This window comes from Microcaecilia unicolor, chromosome 7 (genome assembly GCF_901765095.1).
Source record: "Microcaecilia unicolor chromosome 7, aMicUni1.1, whole genome shotgun sequence".
NCBI classification, from domain to species: Eukaryota; Metazoa; Chordata; class Amphibia; order Gymnophiona; family Siphonopidae; genus Microcaecilia; species Microcaecilia unicolor.
This window is the reverse complement of record NC_044037.1, coordinates 158,810,637-158,830,154: the sequence shown is the minus strand read 5'-3', so window position 1 is coordinate 158,830,154 and position 19,518 is coordinate 158,810,637. Positions and strand designations below refer to the sequence as shown.

Below are 19,518 nucleotides of genomic sequence, written 5' to 3'. Positions count from 1 at the left end.
ATATGATATCCAAAATCAGAACAGGAAAGGTCATTTTCTACAAAAAAAAAAGTCTATCTTTTCCTTTTGTACAAAATACACAAGAAAATCCACAATAGGGAGGAAGTGACGTCAACCCAGGAGATGGCAGCTTAATCTGCAGGCTCTGCCATCCCAGGAGCGAAATTGACCTTCCCTCCTGTAAAACAGCAGAAATTACTCCCCAGAAAAGGCGATAGAGAGAGCCGAGTATGGCAGCAAAGAAAAAACTCGCCAAGTTTAAATTCGGGGCCGAAAAAGCTGGCGCCAGTAAGGTAGCGGGACTCAGACCGCGCGAAGCAAAGATGGCCGCCGACGAAAGTGAGTCGGACCCCGAGGAGCAGATTGAAAGCGAATCGGAGCTCAGCAAAAGAGACTTCGTCCACTGGTTTAAAGATCTTAAAACAGAAATGGTGTCCACGCGTCGCAGCATACAATCCGCTGTAGCGGAGCTGCACGAAGAAATTAAGGAGATAGGCACCCGGTTGGCGGAAAATGAGGAGAAGACGGAAGCACTAACGACGGAGTTGAAGGAGGTTAGAGGGTCCCTTAAAAAAGAACAGCTTTCACGAGAAGACTTAGAACTAATGTTAGAGGACTTGGAGAACCGCACAAGAAGGTGCAACTTGCGATTTCGAGGGATCCCAGAAGAGGAGCAATTTAAAAATCCAGAAATGGTGGTAAAAGAGATCTGCGCTTTTCTGCTCCAACAAGATGCTAATATGGCGGAAGGCCAAAGGATTGAATCAGTGGAACTGGATCGAGCGCACAGAAGTCTCGGTTCGCCGAGGGGCGGAATGCCCAGGGACATAATAGCCTGTTTCCACCAATATCAAGTAAAAGAAAAGGTATGGAAGAGAGCACGTGAAAAAGGTGAAATTACTTGGAACTCGGTAAAAGTTAAAATATTTCAAGACTTAGCGCGGAAAACGCTGCAAAGAAGAAGGGACTTCAAAGAAGTTACCAACTATCTCCAAAAGACTGGCTTGAGATATCGTTGGATGTTTCCGTTTGGATTACAAATTACAGTTGGAAATAATACCAGACGCCTTCAATCCCATCAGGGTGCATGGAAAGTACTGCGAGAAATGGGATGTGCAGACGTGCCGAGAGAAGATGAACCTGAGCAGCAAATCCAACGCAACACGAAGCGGAAGGAACAGAGAGAATGGCAGACGGTAGAGGGGAGGAGAAGGCGTCTAACTCCCCAAACTGAGAGAGGAGATGAGGAGACCGCAGAGGGAACCTGAACATATGCAGGACTGAGTTTGAACTGAGTGGGAGTTTTATATAGAAGTTGCAAAGGGAAAGACTTGGGGAATAGAACAGGAATATTAAGATGATTCAAATCTGTGAGGGTATAATTCAATGTTAAGTCTAAGGGAGGGAGGGGTAAATGAGCATAAGATTGAGAGATGCAGCTCTAAGGAGGGCGCACTTCCTGACGGGCAAAACTGGCACGACAGGATCCTAGCCAGTTGATGGGGGAATTAGGGGGTGGGAGGGGGGGGAGGGGGACCCCAAGGGGGGCAAAGGGAGGGAGACTACAAATAGGGACATGGAATGTTAATGGGCTAAACAACCCGGGCAAGAGAAGCATCATTTTTCGGGAGCTACGTAAATTAAATTGGGATATAGTGATGTTACAAGAGACACACATTAAAAAGCAGGATGAACCCTTAATAATGAATAAGGGACTGGGTGAAGGGACCGCTCTGGCCGACTCAAGGGGAAACAAAACAGGAGGGCTGGTGATATATGTGAAAGAACACCTGAAATTTAACACTGAATCGATATACAGAGATAAAGAAGGGAGATGTCTAGCTATTAAGGGGAAGATGAATAATCAACGAGTTACCTTAGTAAATGTGTATGCCCCGAATGCAGGCCAAGAAAAGTTCTTCGAATCTATCAGGGAGGGCCTGATCCCCTTTATAGAAGGGATGGTGTTGATGGGGGGTGACTTTAACTATGCAGATGGGACACTTGATCATTCTAAACAGCAGGAGAGAGGGAGAGGATATATTGGGCGCCAATTTCATAAATTGATGCGAGAACTAGATTTGATTGATATATGGAGACTGATGCATCCAAACCAGAGGCAATACACACATTATGCACATGTGCAAGGAACATATGCAAGAATAGATGCACTCTGGGGGAGTAGGAGGATATGGGGCGACGTGAAGGAGGCAGAGATAGAAAGCATACATGCCTCCGACCATGCCCCAGTTTGGATGACAATAGAAGGAATGGGTAAACAGGATTGCAGGCAAATTTGGAGACTCAATGAATCACTGTTAGATGAGGAGAAAGATTGCCAGGAAGTGCGGCAAACCATTAAAGATTACCTAGAAATTAATGATACAGGGGAAGTCTCGGAGGGAATATTGTGGGATGCCTTAAAAGCAGTAGTGAGAGGGACACTAATTCAGAAGGGGGCATATAAGAAAAAAGAGAGAGTAAAATATGAGCTTGAAGTACGGAAGCAATTGGTTAGATTAGAGGCACTACACCAGAGGGAGGGAAGGCCACACCAATTACTAGAGCTTAAGCGGTGGAGAGCAGAACTACAATCGATTCAGATGAAAACAATGGAGTACCATAGGCAGTTAATGCAGCAAAAATTCTTTGAATTTAGTAATAAAGCGGGTAATTTACTATCCAGGGGCTTGAAGGACAGAAGGATAACAAATATGATCACCAAATAAAGGGCCCAAAAGACTCGATATTTCACCAAGATAGAGAAATTAGAGAACAATTCCTGAATTTTTATCAGGCACTCTATAAAAAAGAAACAGTGGCTCCTAAAGAAGAGATTAGGGCTTTTCTACAGAATCTAGAGCTGCAGCGAGTGACGGCTCAGCAGAGAGAAATGCTGGAAGCACCTATAACATTGAATGAGGTATCAAAAATCATTAAAGGCCTTAAGGGAGGAAAATCCCCAGGATTAAATGGATTCACAGCTAAGTATTACAAAATCTTTCAAGGTGAATTAGGGCCGCTGCTGGTCCGTTTGGGGAATGCCGGCTTTATGGAGCAGAGCCTGCCAACTAGTATGCAAGAAGCAGGGATATCGGTTCTGTTAAAATCAGGGAGGGACCCCACATTATGTGGGTCATATCGCCCGATATCCCTGCTGAATATAGATGTTAAGATTCTTGCAAAAGTTTTGGCAGAAAGGCTGAGCGGGGTTTTGCCATCCCTTATACACGAAGATCAATCAGGTTTTATTAGAAACAGGCAGGTAGCGGATAACATTAGGAGAACCCTCAACCTGATCTGGGGGGCGCAGAGAAGGGGAGACTCTATGACACTGCTTGCGGTGGACGCGGAAAAAGCGTTTGATAGAGTTGAGTGGGAATACTTATGGGAAGTAATGACAGAAATGGGAATGGGAAGACCTTTTATAGGATGGGTGAAAAAATTATATGAACAACCAGTGGCTCAGATAAAGGTGAATGGGGGTTGGTCAAATCTATTTGATATCCAAAGGGGAACACGACAGGGCTGCCCGCTGTCTCCGTTACTTTTTGCCATCTCTATAGAACCCCTAGCACAGCGAGTTAGAGAATTAAAAGAAATAAGAGGGGTACGCATGGGTGGGAGAGAACACAAAATTGCATTATTCGCAGATGATATATTATTTTACATAGGAACACCTCTGTCAACAATACCGAAGATTATTCAGGAGTTGAGCTCATTTGGGAGAATGTCAGGATTTAAAGTAAATCTGGATAAGTCAGAACTGATGGGGATCACGACTTCTGATCAGGAGATAGAACAACTGAAGACGAATACTGCTTTTCGTTGGGCAAACTCGAACTTTAGATATTTAGGCATACAAATACCGAGAGATCTTACCATGTTATATCAGATTAACTATATACCATTAATTATAGCTATTCGGAAAGATCTCAGCAAATGGAGGACAGGCTGGTTGTCATGGTGGGGCCGCATAGCGGCGGTCAAAATGAATATACTCCCAAGATTATTATTCTTATTTCAAACCCTGCCAATTTCGGTCCCTAAGGGAGAATTGCAGAAAATACAATCAGAATTGGGGAAATTTATATGGGGAGGTCACCAAGCACGGCTATCAAGGAAAATAATGTGGGGGACAGTGGAGCAGGGAGGAAGGGGTTTGCCAAACATAGTATGGTATTATTGGGCAGCACAGCTTAAACAAATAGGAACTTGGAGTAAGGTAGATTTCTCCCCTGTAACACGGTTAGAGCAGATTTATGTGCGGGAGGGAAAATTAGATGCACTGCTATGGGGATCTCTCCCAGAGGCCACTTATAGAAACTTGACATTGAACCCATTTGTTGCCCATCTATTCAGGCTGTGGGGCAGACTTAAAAAGAAACTGAGGGGCCCGCAAGAAAGATCAACATATGCCTGGATAACTCAAGAGCCAGGCTTCGCAGGGGGTCAGGAGAATAAAATTTTTAAAAATTGGATGGATAAAGGATTGATTAGATTTCGAGAGCTAACAGTAGAGGGGAAACTCAAAACGTTTCAAGTCTTAAGACAAGACTATGATTTACCCGAGACGGATCACTTTGCATATCTCCAAGTCAAAAGTTATATGATAAGGGAACATTGGCATAAAGGGGAATGGCTAGAGAATGAAAAGTTTGAGAATTTATGGGGGGCAATTACTGAGGGAAATAAGGGAATATCAAAGCTATATGAACACATCAGGGGTACAAGATTTACAAAACTACCATATATGAAGGCCTGGGAACAAGACCTCAAAACTGAATTTAATGAGAGTGAATGGAAAAGAATGTGTCTGGAAGTGAAAAAAGCGTCAGTATGCGTACTAGTTAAGGAAAATGCCTATAAGATAATGAGCCGTTGGTATTACACCCCAGACAGAATAAAAGTAATGTACCCTGAAGCTACGGATATATGCTGGCGATGTGAGCGTGAGAAGGGAACATACTTTCATATATGGTGGGAATGCTCGATTATAAAGGGATATTGGGTGCTAGTCACAGGACTCATAACTCTGGCGATTGGAGTCCAATTTCCATGTGATCCCAAATGGTGTTTACTTGGCTATGGGAATAAAGGGGGAAAGAAATGGCAATGTAGAATAAAAAGGATATGCTTAGCAGCAGCAAAAACAATCATAGCAATAAAATGGAAACAGAAGATAGGCCCCACGGAGCAAGACTGGAAGGAAAAACTAAAATTAATGATAGGTTTGGAAAAATTGACGGATAAACGTCAGGGAAAATATAAATCACAAGCAGAAGAATGGATAAGGCTGGGGAAAATATTAGCTGGGAATGCAGGGGAATAGGAACGTCAACTCATAGGGGGATAGGGAAGGGAGGTGGGGAGGGGGAAGTTGCTAAAAGAGTGGGAGAAAGGGGAAGGGAAGGGGGAAGGGAGGAGAGGGGGGAGGAAGGGAGGGTTGAAGGGAGGAGGGTGGGGGGGGGAATGGGGGGAAGGGGGAATAAAGACAAAATGGATGTTGACATAGCATGTTTGTTGAGGAATTTGAAAATGTTCAAGAGACGAAGTCTCATTGTGATTGTTATTTAGATTGTACAATAAAAAATCTTTAAATTAAAAAAAGAAAATCCACAATAGAGTGAAACCACTCACATGTTCTAAGTGTGGTAAAAGCGTGAAACCACTCACATGTTCTAAGTGTGGTAAATCTCAACGTGCATCAGAAAGTCCACACGGGAGAGAAACCATTTGCATGTATAGAGTCTAGTAAAAGCTTTGGTCAGAAAGTAAACCTCAAAATGCACCAGAGAATACACCCAGGAGTGAAACCATTTACATGTTCTGAGTGTGATAAAAGCTATGGTTGGGAAGAAAGCCTCACATGGCACCAGAGAATCCACACAGGGATGAAACCATTTACATGCACTGAGGAGGTAAAAGCTTCAGTTGCATTGGGGCAGGTAATTAGGGAATGTACAATTGCAAGACTTTAAAGTGACGGTGATAAAAGACAATTTGGCAATGCATAGAAAAATTGAACAGATTGAGAATTTCAATAAAAGACTAAACCTTCGTGTTCTGAATTTTCCCAAAATTCCTGATAAGATGCCTATAGAGTTATTTAAAACATACTTGCAAGAAAATTTGAAAATGCCTCAAGAACTTATTCCTCCTATAAATAAAATTTATTACCTTCCGACAAGCTCAGGTGGAAAAGAAGGAAAGAAAGGAGGTTTGGATGGTATAGACTTTAACAATCTGTCTGAAATTCTAGAACAATCTATTGAAATAGTTCCGCAAAGAGCCACCCTTTTGGTCTCGCTGGTATTTGAACAAGACCTCAATGCAATATTAAAGTTATATTTTAAATTTTCAAAGGTTCCTTTTTATGGAACAAAAATATGGATATTTCCAGATGTTACTAAAGTAACCCAAGAACGTAGAAAATTATTTCTGGCATTGAAACAGGATGTTCTTAAATTGGGTGGCTCATTTTTGTTAGTCTATCCTTGCAAATGCTTGGTCAGGCTCAGCGGGATAAAGTATGTATTCTATGACTCAGAACAGCTAAAATCCTTTCTGGATATGAAACAGCTTAATGTAGAATTAGTTAAATGATATGTGACGAATTACACACTTAAACCGCATTTTCTATATTTGTGTTAATATACCTTTATTATAACTCCACTAAATTGTAATTCTCCCCTTAATTTGAGGTCTAAGGAAGCATGTATAATTTTTCCTTTATTTTCTTTAACGCTTGTATTATGCTGTTTTTCTGTAACAAGTGATATGCTTGTAAGATTTGGAAATTTTATGAATAAAAAAAAAAAAAGGGAATGTACACTCTTGCTATGAAGTATGGAAAAATAGCACTCTGGTATTTAGATATATGTAATGAGACCTCCTTTTCATCTATAGATCTGAATTCAAAGCCCAAATCTAATGATAAACAATAGACAAAAGAATCAGATGTTATAAAAAAAAATAGAAAGCTTGGCATCAGGTAGAATAGTGGAAAAGTTAACATCCCAGGAAAGCAATAGGGCATCCTTGGGGGCACTGCAGTGGACTTTATAAAATTCTCCCAGGTACACATCTCACCATTGCTCCCTTACCTTGTCTGCTGAACCCCCCAAAACCCACTACCCCCACTGTACACCACTTCCATAGCCCTTACAAGTGAAGGGAGCACCAATATGTGGGTACAGTGGGTTTCTGGTGGGTTTTGGAGGCCTCACAGTTTCCTCCACAAGCGTAACAAGTAACTGCATCACTACTAGACTACTCCAGGGACCTGCATGCTATTCTAATGGACCTGAGTTTAACATCTGAGGCTGTCGAGTAATATTTTTAATCACATTTTTTTGGGGTGGGAGGTGGATAGTGACCACTGGGGGAGTAAGGGGAGGTGATCCCCGAGTCCCTTCAGTGGTCATCTGGGGCACCTCTTGTGTGGAGTAGAGGAGTAGCCTAGTGGTTAGTGCAGCAGACTTTGATCCTGGGGAAGTGGGTTCAATTCCCACTGCAGCTATTCAGTATAAAAACAGGTCTAGTTCAAAACGTCTAAGTTTTAGTCTTGGACGTTTTTGTTTTGTTCCATTATGTAAGTCTTAGGAACGCCCAAGTCCCACCTTGAGCACGCCCCTGGCATGCCCCCTTGTGATTTAGACGTCCTTCTGACGGACTTCAGAGAAAAACGTCTAAAAAGTGCTTCAATGAATGGTATCATTTAGAAAGAGAAAGTCAGAAAATAATAATTTACTGTTGCCAAATAAAACAATTACCTTTAATGTACAGTTGGCAAATCTATATGAAGTTCAAAAGATACACGATACAGGTCATCTGAAATCAGGTGTCATTGACTAGAGGGAATATTTTATTACCTTCAAAGTTATGGATCACATACTTCTGCGGTTTTCCACCATCCTTCGGTGTGTATGTCATTTCTACTTTGCCGGGACCAGGAACAACAAAGTCTGTGGCCCTATACTGTGCAAAGGAGAGAAAATAAAAACTTTTGTTTTTCATTCTATATAACCTAACCTATTTGACTTTAATCTGTAACCATTCCTTCTCCTGAAGCTTTCAGTCTCTTTCTGGCTAAGAGAAACTTTAAATTATAAGCCATGCTCTGAGGACAGTGTTTTCTTTGCGTTTTGACAGAACAAGAATCTGTTTAATATTGGGGAACACATGGATTTGACCCTGCTACCCAATTCCATTGGACATGAAATGATTTGAAACCTGACAACAGACAGGAAGATCATATGTTTAAAGAATACAGTAAAAGCCATACTAGCTATAGTACACGATGGAGCATTTCAATTATATAGATTTGGTAACACAAAAGTAAACATTTTCGTGTTATGATTAATTGAAAATTTTTAAGCAGCTCCATAGTTATTTAATACATCACTAAAAAGACATATTGCCCTTGGAAGTTAAGAATTGATTTAGCACAAATTTCAGGGGAAATGTAAGCATAGATAATAAATGACTCATGATTCTCACAAGTCTTGAATTTTTCACCAAAAGCTTTTAAGCATGAACCACTTCTTTATTCTCTCTCTCACATTTTCCGTGATATAGCCTCTGCCACCACCAAAACTCCCATCAATGCCACCAGACATGGTGGAGGATTTTTTTTTGGGGGGGGGGGGGGGGGGTGCCGGGTTCTTGAAGCCTGGATTGGACGGGGTTTTGCCGGGATTTTGAAGCCTGGATTGGCCGCTGTCGGAGACAGGATGCTGGGCTTGATGGACCCTTGGTCTTTTCCCAGTACGGCGGTGCTTATGTACTTATGTACCTCAAAGCCCCCGACACTCCTTTGCTGGAGATGACAGCAGGGCCTTCTTAGGCGGTCTGCTGATGAAGTGATCTATCTTCTGCTGCTCTGAGGTTGATAAGCAACAACAAGTAAAATGCCAATTGATAGAGTTCATGCTGCCATCTTGACATCTCTCTCCCCCCCCCCCCCCCCAATCAACAGACAGTTTGGAGACTTGAGAGTGGTTATCCGATATGGAAGCAAATAGGTAGTTAAGGTGGCACCAAAATTAAAATTGCTAAATTTTTTAGGGCCTATGGGTTCTTTTGTGGTCCAGGGTTTGTATAAAGACCATCAAAGTAATTTTTCTCCTATGTGATTGGTGGGGTCCACGGGTACAATGGATGGATGGTAATGTTTCACTTAGTCCAGTCCTCCATTCATTACGCCTCCTAAGAACAGCAAGTTTGGATTGTTCCGCTTCTTTGATGTGCTCTATTGAGGCAAGTAGGTACAAAAGAGGCACTGGGACTCCCCATGAAATGGTGAACAATAGTCTGAAGGATGCGATAGACCACCAAGATTTGGAAGCATCTCCACTGGGAAAAGGGAGGGAAGAGAAGTAAAGTGATGATAGTTGTGAGTAGATCGGTTACTGATGGGGAAGTTTCAAGTGTTTCCCTATTAGTATCCTCAAACCTGTGATTTTTTTTTTTTTTGAGGAGGAAGGGGTTTGGTGGGAGAGAATCTATCCCTATGACACCTTCTTGAGATCAGTCTAATCTAGAAATCTGGAAGCCGATTGCCAGGATGGAAATCACACTGATTGGCTGTTTATCCCAGCTGTGCAGGTTTTCCGGCAAAGCAGTGTTGAAGTTCACCTCGCCTTGATCAAACTTTTGTTAAGCATGATAGTCTGTTGCAGGAGCAAGCCAGGGTGATTCAGCAGATTTAAGAGTCAAATCAGGCTTTGATCCAAGGGAACATAATGTTGGAGAATAAGTTAGAAAGAACAGGAAAATGATCCTCATAATAACTTAATTTTTAAAGCTATATTTCGTGGGTAGAAATTATAGAAAAAGCATGTTGGACTAAATTCAATAAACAGCACCAAAAATTGGGCACTGAAAAAAAACTGCGTGCTGAGCACTATTCTATAAACGGTGCTCCAAGTCGGGCGCCATTTATAGGACAGTGTGTACCGCCAGGATCCATGCCCAACTTTTAGGCACAAGGATTTACACCAACTGAACCCTGGTGTAAATCCCACACAGATCCCCTAAATGCTACAGTAGGGTGCACATCTTTAGTGAATGCCCCTGATCCGCCCATGTCCCTCCTACAGCCATGCCCTCTTTTCAGTTGATGCTGAAGGATTTGAGCGTGAATCTTTACAGGATAGCATTTAGCAAGATGTGCACATAAAAACCAAATTCTTGCCAATTAACACCAGTAATTGTTAGCACCCTGTTGATGCTAATAAGCTTGTTACTCTTAAATTGCACACACCCAAACTTGTTCATGCAATTTTAAGTGCCATTTATAGACTTCCGTTCTATGTACCTAATTCAGCGAGACATATTGATACTGTTCGTAACCACAGATAATTTAATGACTTTCCTAGAGACTTCAATTGAGGAAGCCACCAACAGAGCAACGTTGGTGGCCTTCTTTGTTATAGTTTTAAAGCTTTTTTTTTTTATTTTAAGAATCTTTCACTTCTTTTTCACTGTCATAAAATATATGTCTACCCTGATGTATCCTCTGCCCTCTCAGATCAGAAGACATTTCTTCATCTTAGAGTTAGAGCTGTAACCTTAAGCATGTTTCCCCTCCAAAAAAAAAAAAGATACCTTTGTAAGTGGTGCTAAATTAAAGGACAGACATTTATATGGAACTTTCTCATTTGCTTACTTCGATTCAGAGTCAAGAAGACAGTCGTGCTAAGATCAGTAGCGCAGGGTACAAATGTAATAAATAAATAAATCAGCTTACTCCACTTCATCTCAGCTGCAGTGAGTTTAGAGGACAGGTAAATATGGGTAATATTTTTTTTGCTTTCTTTTTGGTTAATGGATTGAGGAGTAGGGTTCTCCTCCAAGTTATAGCTTGAATGGGTGATACATATGATCCTTTTTTTAAAGTAATTTTCTTCTTGTTTTTTGGCGATTGTATACCCTCTTTCCTGTGACTGAATTGTTCATGTTTATATTTATTTAAAAACTTGATGAATTGCCAATCTTGGCCAAGGCCAAATCAAGGTGATGTACACGGTTAAAATATATAATATGAATTTTAGAACTCCAGTATATACAGAACAGACAACTGTTCAAAAAGATAGTCTGTTGTCTTTGAAATGGATTCTAATATTCACAGCAATGCTACTGCTGCACCCTGTCCAGTTCTCCAGTGTCCTCAAAGGCTATAGAAAAAGGTGAGTTTTCAAACTAGCACTAAATTGTTCCATAAACTGGGTGCCAGAAAAAAAGTAAGCACTGCATCTGGTTGACTCCAACTTGGCCTTATTAGGACCCAAAAGAACCAACCTATGATTATTAATTGAGCATAGTAAACGTAGCAGCACATAGCAGCTGTTAAATTCGCAAAATAGTCTGGCGTACACTCATGAATCAATTTAAACGCTAATGTAAGGATTTTAAACTTGATTTGGACTGTATTAAGAGACAATAAAGTTTACAGGATAAGGTCAAACCATGATCCTTACAAGTAGCTCTGCATAAGAATTTGGTAGCTATGTTTTGTAAGGACTGTAGTCTTTTTTTAGATTAGACTGGGTAATGACTGCACAAATCACATTACAATAATCCAGACAAGAACTTATATAAGCATGATGTTTGCAATACCTTCATGTCCAAAAACTGACGAAGCATGAGAAAACCTGATTTGAGAACTGTGGAAATCTGTTATGATGAAGTCAGGCGAGTATCTATAGCAACCCCCAGGTAACAGAATTAATCGACTGTGGGAAATTGTTTCTTGAAAAGAACTGGAGCCATTGTGGGAGGAGGAGAATGATCAGTAATCCAGCACTTTATTGTTGAGTCTGTATGAATCTTGGAAAGCCATAGTAAATATAAGAGACAGAAGTGCTTTGGACACTTCAAGGAGAGAAACTGTATATTGGTATAGAGGAACATAATTTTATTTGTAGAAAAGTGCCATGGAATTCCCCAACTGAATTGGTCACCTGAAAAACAACTCTTGAAGGTGCAGAAAATAAATCATTCTCAGCCAAGCAGGGGTTATGCAGATCATAGTTCTCTGGTCTTGTCTGAACTTCATTAGGTCTTTTAAACAGAAAACCTGGCTCTCAATGTAGGGAAAAAAGCATCTGAGGCTATCTTGCCCTCTCTGATTCTCCCCTGGAATAGAAACCTTGACTGTATCTGATAAGAAAAGTCACAAATCTCCATGCAAGAAAAATCTTGCTCACCACGTCATATCCATGGACAGAGAGGTCCAGGATTTTCCTTCTGACAGGTAAGTGACCCTTAAAGTCATTCTCTAAGAGGCAGCCCAGTTCCACAATGACAGCTTCCCCAAAAAAGGGGTGCATTGGTTCTCCCTTGTTTTCAAGCAGATTGTGTGGCTCAGGATAAAATTTTGTTATCTAAACTATAAAAGCCCTTGATATGGTGATGCCTTTCCTGAAAGGACCAAGGGATATAGGTATTTAGAGTTGAATGTGAACTCCGCAAACTCAGGTTGGAAGTATCTGTTCTCAGTACAATTTCATGGGGAGTAAAGTAGAAAGCAATTCCTTGTCCAGAGATCCTCTAAGTTGTCCTGTGACACAGATGCATTTTGTGGTCCTGCAGCAGCTTGATTCTACTAAGACTTTAGAGTCCACTGGACACGCACCTTGAAAAAGACTTGCACGGTTGATGGCATTGGCCCAACATACATACCATGTTCTAGACAGATGTCTACTCACTCTAATTTCAGCAAGTCTCATGGAAAAAGGGAGGCCTTAGCCCAAGACATGTCTAGCAGCACCCCAATAAACTCCAATCGAAGTGAGGGACTAAGGTTGGATTTGGGGTATATTTATGAGATGAGTAACTTCCAAAACATAGATAGTGCTACACAGACTTGTTTGCCACTGCTGGAGGCATGCTTTTAACCATTCAATCACACAGTTAAACACACACACATACCCTCAACTCTGCCAGGCATTTTATGAACACATGAGGGATGTTATGTAAGCCACTTTGAACTCTGGAGGTATATGTGGGGTATAAGTGTCAAACTAAAGTAAAAAGCAGCATGTAGTACTGGAAGTGCTATATCCTTACTAACAATCTGCTTCAAAGTAGGGATGATAAAGGAAGAAAGGCTATCAGTCACAAATTTCAAAGGATCTCAAAAAGAGAAACACAGAAAAGAATACCTGGTAAAGTTAAAAGAGTAAAAGAAAAATTAGGATGGCAAAAGAAAAGATAACTAAAGATGAAAAGCAGGGTGACAAGTTTTTTTTTTCAGGTATATTAGGAAGAAAAGAAGACCAGAGGCAGAACTAGAAGGCTGCAAGGTGACAAGTACCGATGAACTGAAAGTGACAAGAAAAGGGCAGAATTTCTTAATGAGTATTTGTTTGGTGTTCAGAATTCTGGGGCTGGACCACAGATGATCAGCAAAAGTATGTATGAGAATGAAGTGGAGTGGATACCTCACTATTCATGGAAAAAGAGTGTTCATGAACAAACTGCAAAACTTAAGTGGACGAAGCCATGAGAGCCAGAGGAGAGATATCTCAGGATACAAAGTGCGGTTAAAGAGGTTCTGGCAGGCATCCTGAAGAACATGTTAAATAAATCTTTGGAGAAATAAAGGGTATTCCCAGGACTGGATAAGGGTAGTTATGGTTCTGTTCACAAAAAAAAGTTAAACAGGCCAGTAATGGTAAAAGTAATAGAGAAAGGAGACAAAAAAAATCATTCTGCAGAAACAGCAAAAAAAGAAGATAGCTTGGGGGGAGCCATACTCACGTTATTAATTTATTGATGATCCAACATGGCCGTGTTTCAGCAAGTGCAGGCAAAAGGGTTCCTCGATTTTCAATCTAAATAACCTTAATATGCTTTCACAAACCTTAAGCCTCTCATATAATCAGTTGATCCAACAAAGATACTGCTATACCATTCAAAACAGTGTTGAAACAAAGTCTTCACAAGCTCACCAATTCTGTTCAATATCACTGTGATATTGCCAGAGGGTTATAGTAGGAAAAGTTTGCCTTTTTGAGAACATGAAGATATGCAACAGAGTGGACCCCCTGGAAGGGACAGACAATATGAGAAGTAATTTATAAAAACTAGAACACTAGTGAAGTGCAAACAAATGTGTAATTTGATTCATGCTTGTCTATGGAAAAACTGCATAACTGAATTCAAAAGACCATTTACATTGGGAAGAAGAAAACCTTTGATGCTTGATAACTGAGACCCTCTCCACAGACAAAATATTAGCTCTTTGAAGAAGGGACTTTCAACTTTCATATGGTAAATCAACATTATTACCAATGTGCTTGTAGTACATTAACTCAAAGCAGCAGCTCACAACACTGATTTTTTTTTTTTTGTTACATTTGTACCCCGCGCTTTCCCACTCATGGCAGGCTCAATGCGGTGGGCAATGGAGGGTTAAGTGACTTGCCCAGAGTCACAAGGAGCTGCCTGTGCCGGGAATCGAACTCAGTTCCTCAGTTCCCCAGGACCAAAGTCCACCACCCTAACCACTATAGCTCTGTCATTCTCACCAGTTTGTATGAGTTCCTATTCACAGCTGAGTGCAGAAGGACTGTTGGTATGGGTGGGCAAACATCAAACTGAGAAGAACATCTGAGAGGGAAGAGGATGGATTCAAGCACACTTTGATCCCATCTCAGTCACTTTAGTTGGCTTCAACGTGGCACATAATTTGAAAGTGATGTATTATTTATTTATTTTTATTCCGTTTTCATTTAATACAAACGAATAATAGTTTGTAAGGCAATACAGAGAAATGAGTTATAAAAGGAAAATTGAAAGATTTACACATTAACATTTTTACTCTTCCTTAGACCACTATAAACTCTTTGGGGGAGGGTCTAGAAAAAATTAAGGAGAATTATTAATAAAGTTCTATTCCAAATTGGCATAGTCCTGTTCTTCTTCTCGTTACTTTATCGCTGCTTCAGTTGTTCCACTTAATCGGCTAGATGGTTTTTTAGAGTCCAGAAATATCCTTAACTGATTTGGCTCAAAAAATACATATCTAATTCCCAACATCCGAATCAAGCATTTACACAGATATGCCAATGTGAAAGTTGCCCCCAATTCTCTCACTTCTTCTCTCGTGGTCAAAAATAGTTTTCTTCTCTGTTGCGTTATTTTAGTCACATCGGGATAAACCCATATTTTTTTTACCACAAAATAATGCAGAGGAATTTTTAAAGTACAACTTCATTATCATATTCAAATCTTGTTTCAAAACAAGAGATACTATCAAAGTCCCTCTAGATGATATTTCCATCATTGAATCTTCTAGTAATGCTGTTAGATTCTGCATATCAATGCCAGTTCTTTGTGTTGGTATATTCACCAGATTTACAGATTCAGAGACTTCTCCACGTTTTTGAATATTAGGCAAATAATAGACTTTATTAAATGGGGGAATATCTGATGGAGATAGTTTCAGAATCTCTTGTAAATATTTTTAAAGAAATTCTTGAGGCGTCAAGGCTGGTGATATAGGAAAATTCAGCAGTCTAAGAGTAAGACGTCGATTGTAATTTTCTATTTGCTCTATTTTACAGGCAGTACAAAGTTTATCTTTAACTAAAGAATCCACTGTGGTTTTTACAATATTAACATCTTCTTTTAGTTGTAATATTTGATTTGTGGATTCTTTTTTAACTTCATCCAATGATTCTGACATTATTGTCAATTTACTTACTATTGTAGACATTTCTTTAGTAGATTTGGCCACCTCAGTAGTTAATCTCTAGACCGCTCTCCAAATAGCTTCCATAGTCACCTCCTGGGGCGTTTCTTGCACCAAGTTGTTCTCATCCGCTTGTCCAGGGGAGAAACTGCCAAGCAGGCTCACACTATCGACCTCTCCGGTCCCAGTTTGATCCTTTGACTCCAACTCTGGCTCCAGCGGGACATGGAGGTGGATTCAGCTCCGGCGGCGAAAGAGTGATATCTGGGCCCAGGAATGGCGTCGCTCCTTCAATGTCAATCAATGAGGGACTCGCCGTTCTGGCTTCTAACGGTACGCTTCTCACGAAGCGGTCCAATGTTTGCTGGATTGGGGACGACGTTAGTGCAATTGGCAGTTGCACTTTTGTCGTCCCTTTCCTTTTCGTATGAGGCATATCGAAATAAAGAAGAAAAGCCTGAGGAAATACCAGCGAGCAGAGAGAGAGAGAGCGTTCATAAGTTCAGCTAGGATGCCATCTTGCCACCATTGAAAGTGATGTATTAAGAGAAGAGGTCTAGTGGTTAGAGCACCAAGATAAGAACCAGGAAAGCTAGGGTTGAAATCCCACTGATGATCCTTATGACCTTTGGCAAGTCACTTAACCCTCCATTCCCTCAGATACTACCTTAGATTGTGAGCCCTCTGGTGATCTAGAAATACCTACTGTACCTGAATGTAACTTGCCTTGAACTACTGTTGTAAAGGTGTGAGCTAAATACAAATACATACAAAAAGCACCTTAACTCATATGAGATACAAAAAAACAATTCAAAAGTACAGAACACATTCCACTGAATCAGGAAATTTAAAGGGGCACTATCACAGTAAAAGGAAACAATAGTTAAACCTCCAAGATGACAAATACTATTATCAAACTGTTACTTTTTGTTATCTTTAGCCATGCCTTCAATGTTACTACAGTAATTTTAGGATCACAGCATAGTAACTGATATGTTTACATCAGCGGCAGCTCATCCAGACAGATAAATCTTATTAATTCATTTTACTAATCTCTGCTGGTGCACAAGCAAACAAAGTTAACAGTGATGACCCAGAGAGGGACACAGATTGCAGAAGTTCCACGTATGTTTGCCATGCTTGACTATCAGAAATACGATGACATGACATAGCCACGTTCCTACTAAATAGCTGCTTCAGGGGTCCAAGACTGATTACACATAGCCAGTAAGGGAAAGGGAAAATATACCACCGCTGACAGTCTATCAAAAGCTAAAAGATCGCCATGCCTCTTGGACTCCCTGAGGCAGACATTTAGCTGAAAGAAGGCCACAATGAGTCACTGTATTTCTGATATGGTCAAATCTGACCAAACTTCCAGATCTGCACTCTTTGTGGAACTTTTGTGGTCCCCTGTGTCCCCCTCTGAGTCATCACTGCTCCTTTGTTTGACCATCTATGGAGACTTTCCTCTTCTTTGTGTTGTTCCAATCTCTGTTGTTGCAGCAGCACTGCTATGAACAATTGCCCCTTTTAAAGCACCAACAACTCCTATTTTCTCTTTGCCCCTGGAAACCAAGTGAAACAAACAGCGAGCAATTGTATAAGCATTTTCCATGTGTAAATCATGTTTACATGTTGAAAATAGCTATTATAAAATTGCATGGGGGTACTCACTTTATAAAATTACTCCAAAGTGTTTACTCCCAACTTCTATTCTTATGCTGCTATGATAAAAAGTACTGACTCACCATGCTGGATGTATACGCTTCACAGCAGCCGTGAGAGATTGAGTGTGGGGCATATGAGATATAAACAGGATATAAATAGTCTAAGGTGTTTGCTCCCCAAAATATTTTGTTCATCTGGAATTATAGAAGCCTTCTTACATTGTTGTAATATATAAAAAATAACTGTGCAGAGTGGAAGTGACATCACTGGGCTGAATGGCTGCTAAAGCCTGCAGCTCCTCATTGATCCAGGTGAATCCCTTTCAAATCGGCTGTCATTCCATTGTTTTGTGGCTGGAATTACTTACCTTCTAGCAATATTTATCTCCCTGGGTAGGGATAAGTGAAAAAAAAAAAAGTTGACAGACCTGTGTTGAATAAAAGCATGAAAGATGGGGAGTGGAAAGCTCCATGATTACAACAAGCTGTTTCAACACTAAACCTCCTGAGGCATGAGAAGAAGGTGACGGACATTAAACATCAGCCAAAGGCACGGCTCCAGAAAGTCTGTGGGGAAAGAAGGGGGAGCAATAAGGGAAAACAGATGTAGCATGTTCTGCACATGATTAACAGCGTTGTGGTATTCAGAGACTTGCACAGGAATGTTGTATGAGAGAATTAGTCAGATGCCAAAGAAGAACGGTATAAAAACAGAGTGGAACAAAGAAGTAGTAAGCATTCTGACTTCTTTGCCTGTATATTGCATTCTGATTTCTTTGCCTGTACATTGCTTGCTAATACAGACATGCTTCCTGTAAAAGCCCATTGTTGCTATACAGAAAATTGTAAACTAATAAACATTTTATATTAAATGTAAAATTCGTCTACCCTTTTCTTCAAAGTGGCGACAGTGGCAGGACGTATGCCGCGCATGAAAAGAAAGGGCGAGACGAATGACAAATTAAGTGTTTGTTGTTAACGAAAGTTTTTACAGGATTTTGAGAGCAAGCGTTGTCTAGCCTAATTTCTCGTGCACCACTGATTTGGGAGTGATCAACCTACTGATGTGGACATACAGGTGACGACTCCTGGGCTTGCTTAAAAAGAAACGAGAAGACGCGTGAGTAAGCTTACACTGTGGCCTTATTACCGGTATATTTGTTTAGCTTTGTAGTTTTCTTTTTTGTATATTTTCTTTGTTTAAGTGCATTAGTATATTTTTGTAGGTTGTGGTTATATCGGAGAAATTGTAATAGTCAGAATAAAATGGAAGGGAAAGGGGCAGATAAGAAAGAAAAGCCCCCTGTATATACTTTGTATTTAGATTTAGATAGTTCAAAAAAATGCACCCCTTTGCAGCATGTCATAGAATTATTTCCGTTAGAAAAAAAACAGATTGAAGAAACACATGAGAAATGGGTCAAATATGATGCAAAAGATTCTTTTTTGAGCTGGTCTCAGTATGGATCGTTTGATCGTTCAAAATTATTATCTCTCCTGAGATACATACAAGAAAATAAAAAGAAGCAGAAAAGTTTAGAAAAACATCTTACAATTTGGAATTTATTTTCTGTAGCAGCAGATCTTTTTCACGCTGATGTAGATAGAATACAACAAGAGGCAGAAATGTACAAAAGAAATAATCCTCCTCCTTATGATTCTCGCTGTAATACAAGGAGAGAGACTTTATGCCCTGTAAGGGATAAAGGATGGGAGAAGGAACAAAAGCGCCCTGTGCCATGCGCTGGGTATTCGGCTCTTGATGACCCCCCCAGTGATTCAGAAAGTGAAAAGGGAGGGGATAATGAGGACAGTGATGTGGGGACTAGGGAACAGAAAAAGGAGGAAAAACGGGTGAGACAGAAAGAAAAAGGAAAATCTAGTGTAGAATCAGGTACTTACCCTGATTTGAAAACGTTAATTACATCAGAGCAATATGACCTAGCCACACAATTTGCGGTTGAGGGATGGCTTCGGCTATGTACCGAGCCACCCCCTGAACCTTCCCTTAAAATGGATCCTCAGACACCCACGTCTAAAATCAGGGAAACACCGCCCAAATTGACACCCAGACCGTCAAAGGCAATTTTTAAGGAAACCCATGTAGCTGCAGAACTTGTGAGATTGGATAAAACTAAATATGGG

The 19,518-nt window shown here is 40.5% G+C and overlaps 1 protein-coding gene across 1 annotated transcript in view; it reads right to left on the bottom strand.

Annotated features, from left to right (window-relative positions):
* The window catches only part of IDH1 (isocitrate dehydrogenase (NADP(+)) 1), a 144,762-nt gene that overhangs the window by 36,980 nt on the left and 88,264 nt on the right, over window positions 1-19,518 (bottom strand). The window contains exon 4 of the mRNA XM_030209795.1: window positions 7,875-7,980. Within this exon, the coding sequence (XP_030065655.1) occupies window positions 7,875-7,980 (106 nt within the window). The remainder of the gene's footprint in view (window positions 1-7,874; window positions 7,981-19,518) is intronic.